General features: G+C 39.3%; 1 protein-coding gene across 1 annotated transcript; it reads left to right on the top strand.

Moving 5' to 3' along the window:
* Positions 1-12,209: 12,209 nt before the first annotated feature.
* LOC142168220 (uncharacterized) lies at positions 12,210-13,148 on the top strand. The gene has a single exon (XM_075228876.1). The coding sequence runs from the start codon at positions 12,210-12,212 to the stop codon at positions 13,146-13,148; it is 939 nt and encodes a 312-aa protein (XP_075084977.1).
* Positions 13,149-13,800: the final 652 nt, after the last annotated feature.

Here is a 13,800-nt window from a genome sequence, read left to right as displayed (position 1 = left end):
AGCAGTGAAAAAATAAGGAGAATTTGTCTAAAACCATTCTGAAACACACCTGAGGCCCCCGGGACTCTTTCCAATTACACCAACTAGTCCTATACCTTATCGAAACTTATCCCAAGGCTCGAAATGCCACGAATAACCTCAAAATCATGAATCGATGATCAAAATCCTTTTTCAACTTTCAAACATTCCAACTTTGACGAACGCATCCGAATCATACTTAAACATTCCAGAATGACGCCAAAATTTGCGTACAAGTCCCAAATCACAATACGAACCTATTCCAAGGCTAGGAATCCCAAACAGACATCAGTAACACCAAAGTCTACTTCAACTGGAACTTAGGAAATTCTAAAACCTTCAAAATGCCAACTTTCCACAATAAGCGCCGAGATTCTCCCGGATCACCCGATACTTAACCCGAACATTTGCCCAAGTCCAAAATCATCATACGAACCTATTGGAACCTTCAAATCCCGATTCCGAGGTCGTTTACTCAAAAGTCAAACCTTGGTTAACTCCTCCAACTTAAAGCTTCCGAATTGGGAATTTTTCATCCGAATCAACTCCGAACTTCTCAAAATTCAATTTTGACAATTAGTACAAGTCATAAAACTTGAAGTAAAGCTACTCAAGTCCTCAAACCACTGAATGACGTGTATGAGCTCAAAATGACCGATCGGGTCATTACATTCTCCCCCACATAAACATATGTTCGTTCTCGAACATCCCAAGAACCGCTCCAGAGCTGCCCAAAATCATTGTTTAACACCTCGTGCACCTACCTGTGACACCACAACCCATGTGAGCACATTAGCTCGAGCTAGACTGAAGATCCTTCCTTTTACCTTATCCCACAAGCCTTAGAATCAAATTCAACATCTGGAATTCTCCATAAGATCTGATTCCAATATACGGACACCGTATCCATCTCGACACACTAAAACAAAACATGATCTTGCACCCATATTGTAACCACACAATGCACTGCATAATTCGTATGCCCATAATAACATCCTCCAACTGTAGAAGCTGCAAATTCACTAACCTAATGCCGTAGTATACCTCATAACACACATAAGCCTGATCCAACCCTCGCGATACTGCAATGATAAAAGCGACATGTAGAAGCACATCACCACCTGCCAAATCAATAAATCATGGAGTCTCTCTGCTTAACAAGAACCATTACCTCATTCTGAACTAAATAGTGACATTTTCTTTTTAATATACCTTACATAAATTTGATCGCACTGATCTTAGGTCCAGTAACCTCGTCTCACCCAGTACAAGTTGCTCGGGCAATGAGCCACCTCAAAAACAGTCAAAACCTCATATGATGCCATCAATGCGCAAACAAGCTACAACTCGAATATGACCTATAAGGAAGAACGAACTCTGGCAAAGAACTACCCAGCCCGCATAACGAATAAAACGGCCAATCAGATGATATGAACATTTCTTAGAGATGAGAAACAAGGCACACAAAATAAGTATAAGGAATCATACTCAACATCACACTGTTGCAGCATGCAACCTAATCTACACACCATACCCGTGGCAGCGGGTTACCCGACCCACACATAATAATCAATAAGGAAATACCCATCTAGCTAAAATGCTCATACCCATGAAATTCCCGAATATCCACCACAAGCACGCCATGTGCATAATCACAACCCTGGGGAGACAGATAGTGCCATGTGCCACAAAAATGCCAAGTACGACTAAGGTACCATAACGACCTACATCTCGAGAGCCATCTTGCTCATATAATATCACAAGCTACACTGAACCAAACACATATGCGAATAATCAAGCCGTTTCACAACTGACTTGACATAATAGAGTATTACAAAGAATAGCATGAATAACATCCAACGCCCAAAGACTCATCCATAAGGAATGCTATGCTGAATGAACATACCTGACATGATATAGAGAAAATATTCACATTAGATCTACTAACGACCTCAATCCAATTCCAATCATCCCATACTAGGCCAATAACCTTTCAAGGATCCACAATGACCATATTCCTGACACATACGAGCAGTCGTCTAATCCGGAACAAACTCACACAGTCCACAACCAAAGGAACAGAGCACCTCTCAGGCATAAACTCTCCCATTAGCAACAGTACCAGAATCTCCATACCTGATTTCAATCTCTAACACTAAAATGACTAACACGTCACACTTATACGATCTTCCCGAGGGATATACTCTCACAACCTTCCACACCAAGTAGTAAAATCTAAACATCAATGGCCATCGACTATGCTACTTCTATAGGGCTAGCCAAGCATCTGTATTTCAATACCCAACACCTCTTCTACAAACAGACCATCCTCAGGTTGCCCGAAAATAGTTCGAGCATACTCCGAACATATGAAATCGTCCCTCGCTCATTCGAGTTCATGACTTTCTTATCAAAACCGAACAACATCGATTCGTAACTTCCAATTTCCATGCCGCTCACTACACCTAACATGCCACTACGCGAGGGTACAAAAATTCCATCATAACTCCTGAACCATTAGTAGGATTAACACTTCATTGGCTCGAAAACGTTCACTTAACTCATTTCAGAAGAAGAATCGCCACCCACAACTGACTTCCCATAACCCTAGAAAATGCAAACCTCAAGTCATGGTCTAAACCGTTGTAACTCTTCCGGGATCCATTTAAACATAACAAAGCCATCAGAATAAAATACCACCAAATCAATCAAATGACGGTGGATGTCAAGCCTGCACGTACAACCACGAATCACTTGTATATCCTTTTCACATCGAAGGAACTGATTATTTCCCCAACCATGCAGATTCAAATCATGACTAACTAACTCAACCTCTTCCAATTTGCTCTTGACTTACCTAAGAAATAATAGCCCTATACAAAGACACAATAGACCTCCAATAACACTCATCCCGAGTGACCCAAATCACGAGACCATACCATTTCAATTCCTATAATCCATTTCATACCCTCCTCATGCAGTCTATAGTAACTCCAACTGATACACCTGCGCTGATTAGATCTTCTGCGAATCCGAAGTTGTTTCTCCTATTTTCCTAACACTACACTACAAACCCGTTGATAACATAGAAATTCTCCAAGTACCCTTCACACTCTACTGCTAAACTCAATCCTCAGCCACATAATGAACATGAAGATCCTTAAGCACCGCACCTAAATATCGAATCCATTAGAACCATTATTGAGAGTCACCACTTTGACCTAGTCCCGAATATAATAGCAAACTCTAGTGCTCTATTAGCACATGATTACTCCTAAATGAAGCAACTAGATGAATTCTTTTCCTTGTACATCACATCCACTCTAGGCATAAATTCTGAGTCATCCCAAAATCCGCACATGAATCGATAAGGCGAAATATAGCACACATTCATCAAGTACTTTGCCCGAATTACCATTGATGTTTTCTTTCCTTAGTCATAAATAATATACCAACGTACCGATAACCCGATACTGCCAAGGCACACAACCATGTGACCCAATCATAGATGGTGGGCTCCCCCACTTAGCTTTAAGCTACAATCACATAAATCCAGAACCCACAATAACTCCTCCTTCCCAGTTATTATGATCTCGCACTGTTAACCCACCAAATTTCTCGTAATCTCTCGATAAATTTTTCATAAAACATTCTGAATTATCCACCACAATCGCGCCTTCAACCTCTTGTTGTGTAGAAAGTAGAACTCTTCGTAGGAACTTCATCAAAACCACACAACCGCTAACCTGCTCACAGGAGATAGCCCACCTATGTAATCTCATATCGACCTCCTCCGACGTCATTGCTATAGTTACATCCATCATGAAATCAATTAATCTCCCTAGGTCAACACTGATCCGCCAGCCGTAAGAATCCTTTCATTCTTTAACACCACCCAAAAGTCCAGCAATAAGTTTGAAACTCGAAGCCGTATTGCATCCAAAATAATGATCGAATACTCATATTTTCCTACATTCCAATCAAGCCCTTCTTGTCACATCCAAAATTCCTAAGCACAGAAACACCTTAGGGGTCATCTCCCACGAACCATCAACATTGGAAATGCCAATTTGATCCTGAAATCGCAACACATAGCCATCTCACAATGCCATGCCCAGAGGCAAACAAATGAAGACCAGTATGCCGATGAGCCTCAATATATTCAATCAAGGACGGTGACACCACAATGTTAAAAAGAATTCCATCAAATTCAAAAATATCAAATCTCGACCGTAGGCAAAACTTACACTGGGCTGAAATGACAGAACACTCTTCCGCAAGGCGACGATAATAGTCTGCCCGCATTCGCAGGGAAAAGCATCATGCACCGCATCGGTAGCATCTTCACAACTCGTTGGTGCTCAACTGAGAACAAATGCCCGACATCGCGTACGAATGAGTAGAAAGGAACCAAAGGTATAAGCTTCAACAAAATCAAATTGCACGATGAGGAATCAAGAAAGGGAAGTTCTCCTAATAGCCATGTAGCCTCTCGAAGATATGTATAGATATCCCGTACTGATCTGCAAGACTCTTCCAGACAAGCTCGTGACTCGTGAGGCCTAAGTGAACCTAGTGCTCTGATACCAAGCTGTCATGATCCAAAAGCCACTATAGGTCGTGATGGCGCCCAACGTCGACATTAGGCAAGCCAACGATGATCTACCAACTTAATTATTTATTTATTTTTATTTTTGAAATCATGAATCTTATTAGATAGAGAGATAAATGCATTGAAATCATACATACGTACAATTTAAATAAAATATAAAGTAAAAGGGTGCCAATGGTAAGCAAAACCTTAAAATACTTTTAGAACACCCCAAAATCCGATGTCACAAGTGCATGAGCAACTGCTAAGAAATAGAATACCAATAAAATATCTTTCTGAAATGTAAAATAGATAGGATAACATAAATGAATATGAAGGAGACTCTGTGTGATGCAGATCGTAACATAGAATGCAGCTCACCATAAATTCCATGCAATAGGTGCGCCTTTGCGCTCAAAATACAACCAAAAATATATGCCTGCACAATAAGTGCACAAGTGTAGCATGAGTACGAAAATCAACGCGTATCCAGTAAGTATCTAGCCTAACCCCAGAGAAGTAGTGACGAGGGGTCGACATCGATACTTACTAATGATATAGTAAATCAAGTAGAGTAAAAAGTAGACAAGTGTGAAGCATGATAATTAAATAGTGGAAACAAATATAGGTACATGACACGATCTTCATCTGAACAGTAATCACAAAGTCCTCGAATATTGGTTATTTCCTCAAATGGAGTATATAATATGGTCCCCACCAGATAGATTATCACATCTCAAGTGGGGAAAACTCACGGATACACTGGCTTTTTGTCAAATATTATGCACGATTCTACTGAGGCGAGCGGCCCAATCCTATAAGAATATTTACATCATACTGCCTAGGCGAACAACCAGATCCCATAAGAGTGTGTTACAATATCATGTCAAGGCGAACGGATCGATACCATAAGAGTGTTTCTGAGGCGTTCAGCCCGATCGCATTAGAATATGAAGCTTTTATGGGTCTTTGACCCCACTCATGAATATACGTGTGAGTTATGAGATTCAAGAAAAACTTTCTAATAAATACGCACAACACGGGAGAAATCCGTAAGGGAGTACAATTTTTACGGCTAATCCAGTATCTCATCAAGTATAAAAAATAACGAGTCCATTACTCTACACGAGTCTAGTCTCAGGTCATAATGCAAATTAAAGAAATTAAACAGGCAAGAATAACTTAAATAGTACAATTAAGGCATGGCGTGAGTCTAAGTCTACCCAAACATAATTAGGAATTCTAGCATATGCATGGACACACGTCACCTCATACGTACATAGCTCCCACGACATGTAGCAGATAACAAATATAACACATATGGGTTAAATTCCCCCTCACAAGGTTAGCCAGGAGACTTACCTCGCTCTGAAGTTCCATAACCGGCTCCAACGCTCTTCTAACACCTCAAACCAATGCCCATCGATCCGAAACTAGTCAAACAACGAGAAAATCAATAAAAATATACTCCAACACTCATAATTAATCAATTTTTAACAATTCCCAAATTCTATCGAAAAGTCAACAAAGTCAACCCTTGGGCCCACATGCCCGAATTCCAAAACATTTCGAAGATAAACACTACCCATAATATAACAAACTTAAATATATAATTTGTTCCCAATTCCATATCCAATTTCATGGTCAAAATCAAATAATATAATTTCTAGTTTTTCTTCAAAATTTCCACAATTTCTATGTTCAAATCTGTATATAATTCATGTATTTAACTTACGACAAGTGGGAATTACCTACCTTGTGTTGCTTGATGGAAATTTCCTCAAAATAGCTCCCCAAATTAGTCCACCCAAGTGAAAAATGAGAGAAAAGTGAGCCAACTCCCGAAATTAAACAGCACTGACTAGGCCTGACCTTCTTCGCGATCGCGAAAGATACCTCACGATCGCGGAGATCAAGCCCAGGGAATTTCTCTACGCGAACGCGAACGCGATCGTGGAGATCAAGCGTAAGAAAGTGTAACGACCGGTCGGGTTGTTACACTTTGAATACTTCATCTGAATCATTCAATATGAAAGTTTGTTTGAATATGTGGGTTGTAATATTTTTTGTCCTCTTAATACTCTTCTGATGAATAATTTCTCCACTATGGAGTAATCCTTCTTAGTATTATTGACAAATGTAGTGACTTGATTATTATTCGAGAATTTAATTTCTATTAGTTGCTTGAATTCATTGAACGAGTTTCGAATTGAATTGCAAGGTTACACTTTGAATTTACTTTAATTTGAAAAGAAGTGTTGTTGCAAATTTCATTGTGTTATCTTATTTGGGTAAATTTCACGACTCTAATAGGTAATCAGAAGATCTTGTAGAGTTATCAATTGACCCAATATAGAGAAATAATCGAGAGACGTTCTTCGTAAGATCATTCATTCAATGTATTCTTGAATATGTTCATAGCACTTATCATTAGGTTATTTAACGGAACTCTCATTCATTTGATAGAAGAATTTGAATCATAAAGATAATCTAACCAGCTATTGAAATAGAGAGAGTCAATAGAACTTAAGAGTTGAACTTAGAATAGAATTATATCCCGAATTATAGTCTAGCACATGTCTTGTCAATGCCCTTATTTCTCTCATTGATATTCATATGTTACTACCTAGCTACCCAATTTCAATAATCATTCATAGTTGATAATCTTAATTTTACTCTTAGTTCGTAGATAATTCAAAATGAAAGGTTTATCTTCTTGAATAGTGTTAATCAAAGGTTTACAAATCGTAGCTGAAGCAACCCTTATAGCTGCTGATAAGACTGTTGAAGAGGATTGTCACACCCCAAACTAGGGGAGCGCGACCGGTGCTCAACCGAGAGAACCCGGCCGAGCAAGCCTGTTAGATTTCCTTCTACCCAACTCATCCATGAATAAAGAGGAGATGTACTCATTAATCAATCACTGAAAAATTTTTATTAACAACTTCCTTTTCATTCCCATTAGCAATTTCATTCATAATTTCCAAAACATTACGAGTTTATAGAATTAATGAAAAACATGATTTCCAAATACCAACATTTCTAGTTCAATTCCCAACTTCAACTACAACCCACAACCTGTCTACAGAGCCTCTAATACAATAGAAGCGTAATATGGAAATGCCGGCAACAAGGCCCGAGCTATACCTCAAAACACATTACATGAGAAACAAAAGATATATGACCCCGAAATGAAGTGGGGCTCACCAAATCAGATGAAAAGAGTGTACTGCTATCACTGATCAATGTCGCATGCTGTAGATCCACCTGCATCCATTAAAAATACAGCGCCCCCGGCAAAAAGGACGCTAGTACTGTCGAATAGCACTAGTATGTATAGCTAAAAATCCTCTTTCAAAATAGAATGCCCATATAAGAGAAGGCAACACATAGAAATAGCAAGTCGCAATCAACAATATCCAAATGTCCAGTTAAAACATAATAATTTCAAAATACGAACTTCATATATAATTTTGGTTGGGAGATCATTAACACAGATATACCACCGTCTTTGTTAGCACGGAGTCCGATCACGCTCGATCGGCCAGGCCATCTCCCCACGGACAATGTGGTTTGACAGGTGATGCGAAATAAAGTTGTTACCAAGAGTAGTACCACCATGTGCGCAACATGGCGTCTGATCTCCACCCGATCAGCTAGGCCGCCTTCCTATATATGCCGTGTGGGTTGACTTTTTCAATCCACAAAGGTTCCAGTTTCATCCCAATTAAGGGGAATAATATCATAATTTTCCAAAGGTTCTAATTTCATCCCAAATAAGGGGAATAATCACAATCCACCCCTACACCGGCACGTGTAGTTTCAGGTGTGGGCCTTATGACCCACCCTTCCTCGGTTTTGCTAATGATGCTCCCAAAAATGTTTTTGATTTGATTTGCAAATAGAAATATCATAAATACAATTTTACTCACCTCAATATCTTTCACATTGTAAAAATTCTCATTAGTATTTCCATTCATTCACAACGACAATATTTCCTTGGCACATTAGGCCATTCACAGGATTCTTTATTCCTGGCACGATGGCCGTATTTCATATTCCACACTTTCACCTCTTTCAATTTCAAATATCACCATTAAATATCAACATATAGAATATTTTAGAAATCATATATTTCAAATCCATTAGAAATGGGAACTTCAAACACGAATGGTTTCTTCCCAAAGAATGAGGCATACCAACCAACAATATAAACACACATAAAAAATCATAAACAATTAATACACCATTTATTCTTGCAATACTCTTCCTCAGAAATGACAATGTACAATTTCAACACATGAGTATATAGAACTCGAATCACACTGGATATATTTATAAAGTAAAGCATTAGTTAAAGCAGCCACTGATGGGCATGAATTGAGTATAAAAGCTCTTAGACAAATTCTATGTTTTCAAATGACTTTTAAAACGGTGGAGTCGAGGCTCATTTCATATTCTTTATCGCATCCTCTAAAATCATATGCACTACTAGCCACAACATAACTTAAATTCTTGGCACGTTGGCCACACTCTATTTCTTCAATTCGCTTATTTTATTTTCAAGCATCTTTAAAGATTATCAACAGCAGGACACTTCCAATCAAGTCTTTAGGTACACATATGAGCAATTTTGACTCTTAAGCAAATCAAGTTTTTGTCACCCAATTGGTATACTAGTTCTCATTTAAAATACGACTCAAAGCCATAACATTTTAATACGTAAACCATACTTTGAACATCTATCTTTCGACATAAGGCTCATTCGGAATAAACAAGTTTATAGGGAATAACCCGGAATATAGAAGTTAGGAATCTTGAGCCAATCATACTTGATCTTACGGAAACATTATGGATATCTAATTCTAAGAGAGAAAGTTTAGCCAACATACCTTGCTTTAAGCTTTCCTTAAATTACTACAACATTTCGAAAATTCCAGCAATCCCAATCTATTTTGAGATATAACAAAAATTGAACCATTATTTGGAAGATATTCATGATCTCAGCTCATTTGAGCATTTTATCAAACACTAGGTGTGCAAATTTAACTACAAGGTTTTTCTACAAGATTTCCTTCACTCCACAACCCAATCTTTACTTATTTGAGCTCAAGAATCTTCCCACAAACCTTATTAGTACAAGCATGTACAAATTATACTCTTATACCCAAGAATCATACTCCAATTCAACCTTCTTTTACCTAAATTCAAAATTGAAAACTAGGGTATGGAACCTTACCTCTTAGATGAAGATCTTGTGGGTTTTTCCTTGTAAATTTTCCAAGATCTGAGCAATACTTGATGAAAAATTAGCCTAGGATTTCCTCTCTCTCTCTAAAACACTCTCCCTTCTCTCTAAAACATCAGATTTTTGCTCAAAAATGGCTCAAAGCATGTATTTAACGAAGTAGGGTTGGGTTTTAAAAATCCAAAAATGAAGCTCCGGAACAGGTTCTGCGGTCGCATACCGCATATCGGTCGCATAATTGGTGTCCACAATTACCAAAAAATCTGTCTGAGTCTGCGATCACTATACGGTCCGCATAACTATTATACGGTCGCATAATGCACCGGAGAACTGTTATGCGGTCGCATAGTCGACCGCATAATTGCTCCCAGATTAACCCTCTCCCGCCTCACTTCTACGGCCATTATGCGGCTCACAGAGTGATTATGCGGTCGTATAATGGACCGTATAAATGCGCTTTTCCGCCAAAATTTTTCCTTACTTTCCGGTGCATTGTTCAACCTAAAAAGTCCGAGCAGCGGCGAGCAAGCTCGTCGTGAAGAATTTCTAAGATCCTTAAACACGTACTCCTACTCCGGCACCACGAAACCTTGAATTCATTTGCGAAATTTTACGGGGTTGTACACTTAAATACTTCAAAATTTTCCAGGGTGTTACAGGGATGGGGGTCGAAGATTCAATTTAAATCGACCCCTAGTTGAAGACGAGTTTGAAAATGCGGCCCCCAAGCTTGGGAGATCATGGGGAGATTATTCCAGAACGGTCTACAACCAATGAAAATTCAGTGTGAGTCTCCCACCCATTGATGCTAACAATTTTGAACTCAAGCAGAGAGTCATCCAGACCATTCAGAATAATTGTATCTTTAAAGGCAAACCCATCGAAGATCCTAACAATCATATGATGGACTTTGATGAGATCGTGAGCATATTCCATTATAATGGAGCTTCACATGATGCTATCTACCTCAAAGAATTTCCTTTCTCACTAAAGGATGATGAAAATCAGTGGCTAAGGAGTCTACCTATGGGTTCTATCCGTACGTGGGAAGAGATGACTACCAAGTTCCTTGACAAGTACTTCTCTACCGCTAAGACCGAAAAAATGAGGAAGGAGATTCACAATTTCAGTCAAGGTGAAGGAGAGACTGTGTTCGAGGCATGGGAACGATTTAAGGAGCTTTTACGATGATGCCTACATAATGGAATGAAGCAATGGATGCAACTCCAGGACTTCTGAGATGGTTTGACTCCTCCATCGAGAATGGTACTGAATAGTGCAGTGGGAGGCCTACTGATAAAGAAAACTCTGAAAGAGATTGTCGTTCTTCTAAATGAACTATCTAAAGGCGTGGATCAATGGGATACTGACCAAGGTGATCGAAGAAGGTCAGCAAGTGTGCACCAAGTAGAATTATTTGGTTCAATACAGGCCCATATTGCAGTTATGGCTAAGGACATCAAGCAGTTGACATTGGCCCAGGTGCAGAGTCAACAACATTCAGGATGTGATATTTGTGGAATGGGACACCCAACACATGAGTGTCAAACCTCCACTACCGAGGAAGAAGTGAATGTAGTGGGAAATTTCAGTAGAGGTAACCAAGGAGGTAATAATTTGAACTCAACGGGATAAAGACATCCAGGCTTTTCATGGAGCTCTTCAACTGGTAGTCTAAACTCATGTCAACAGAAAAATCCTAGAGCACCAGAGCACGGGCCTCCTGGCTTTCAAAATCAACAAAAGCAACAGTACCGGCCTCCATAGCCCAACCATTTAAGTCTATAGGATCTAATTAAGGCGTTCATCATCAAATTAGATGAGAAATGTAAAACCAAGGGCACAACTATCTGGGAACAGGGCACTGTCATCAGAAATTTAGAAAGACAGATAGGGCAGATTGCAAACATCTTGTCAGAAAGGGCCCCTGGACTCTTCCTTCAGACACTGAGAAGAACCCAAAAGAGATAATCAAAGCTGTGTTTCTAAGGAGTGGCAAGACGTTAGCAAATCCTATTGCGAAACCAAAAGCTGAAAGGGTGAATAACCTAACCAAAACATCATAGGAGCAGAGAATTGGTGGATCTTTGGGCACAAAGAGCACCAACAAAAAGAAAGGGGGTAAGCAAAATCCAAATAGTGAAGTTGATGAAAGCAAACACATGCCAGTGCTGCCTTTTCCTTAGAAGATGGAATGGGAAAAAATTAGATAAATTCTTTTGGAGATTTCTAGAGCTGCTCAAATAGTTGTATGTGAACATCCCATTCACCGAGGTTCTCACCCATATGCCTGCCTATGCCAAATTTCTAAAGAAAATCATGTCTAGTAAAAGGAAGTTGGAGGAAACGACAATGGTCAAACTCAATGTGCACTGTAGTGCCATCCTGCAGAATAAAATTCCTAAAAAGTGTGGGGATTCTGGAAGCTTCATGATACCTTGCTCTCTGGGGAGCGAGAAATTCGACAAAGCCTTGTGCGACTCAAGCGCATCCATTAACTTAATGACATTGTCTGTTTTTAGGAAATTGGAAGGAGAGCTGGGAATTATCAAGTTTGTGCCAGTATCATTGCAACTGGTTGACCAAACTACCATTATACCAGAGGGAATAATCGAGGATATTATGGTGAGAGTGGAAAAACCTGTATTTCCTATGAACTTCATCGTAGTAGACATGGAAGTGAATAAGGAGGTACCTCTAAATTTAGTGAGACCATTTATTTGCACTGGCAGGGCAATCCTTGATATATATGAGGGTCAACTCATGCTAAGAATGGAAAACAAAAAGGTGGTTTTCCATATGAAGAGAATGATGAAGTATCCTTGCGATGAGGCATCTGCCTACTCATGTTTCAAACTAGATATAGTGGGAGAGTTAGCTGAAAAATACAAGTTGGAAAAACTTGTGTGGGATTCATTAGAAAGATGTATTACTCAATCGAATACAGCTGAAGATGAAGACCCGAATATCAAGAAACAGGCCGAGGCCCTAGACATTGAAAATCAAGTGGTGGATGAAGAGGAATTTAGGAAGGAAATGACTAAGCCTAGTATGGAGTTGAAAGTACTCCCAACCCATCTAAAATATGCTTTTCTTGAGGCTAATAATTTTCTTGTGATTGTTTTTGTTGATTTGACAGGTGAACAGGAACATACGCTGGTGGAATTATTGTGGAAGCATAAAAAAGCAATCAGCTGGAGCATGGCCGATATTTATAGAATTTACCCCGCAATCTACATGCACAAGATTTTGTTGGAGGAAGGTAGAAAACTTGTAGTGCAGCCTCAATGAAAACTGAATAAAAACCTGGAGGAAATGGTGCAGAAATAGATACTCAAACTACTAGATGTTGGTATAATATTTCCTATCTGCGACAGCCCATGGATCAGCCGAGGGTAGGTTGTACCAAAAAGGGGGGGCATGACAGTAGTGAAGAATGAGGACAACGAACTAATTCCTACCAGAACTGTCATGGGATGGAGAATATGTATAGATTATAGACGGCTGAATTAATTCTCTTCCTTTCATTGCTCAGATGTTGGAGAAGGTGGCAAGGCGTGGATGTTACTGCTTCTTAGATGGATATTCAGGGTACAATCAAATACCCATTGCTCCTAAAGATGTTAAGAAAACCACCTTTACCTGCCCTTCCGGAATCTTTTACATACCGGAGAATGCCTTTTGGACGTTGCAATACGCCAGCTATATTTCAAAGGTGTATGATGTCCATCTTTTTAGATATGAATGGGAAATGTTTGGAGGTGCTCATGGATGACTTCACTCTTTTTGGGGACGACATCAACTATTGTTTGAGGAATCTTGAGCTCGTGTTGAAACATTATGAAGACACTCACCTAGTACTCAACTGGGAAAAGTGTTACTTTATGGTCAAGGAGGGGATAGTTTTAGGTCACAAGGTAACAGCTGAAGGCATCAAAGTCGA

This window comes from Nicotiana tabacum, chromosome 13 (genome assembly GCF_000715075.1).
Source record: "Nicotiana tabacum cultivar K326 chromosome 13, ASM71507v2, whole genome shotgun sequence".
In the NCBI taxonomy this organism is placed as follows: domain Eukaryota; kingdom Viridiplantae; phylum Streptophyta; class Magnoliopsida; order Solanales; family Solanaceae; genus Nicotiana; species Nicotiana tabacum.
Note: the sequence above shows the minus strand (reverse complement) of the source record. Positions and strands in the feature narration are given on the sequence as shown.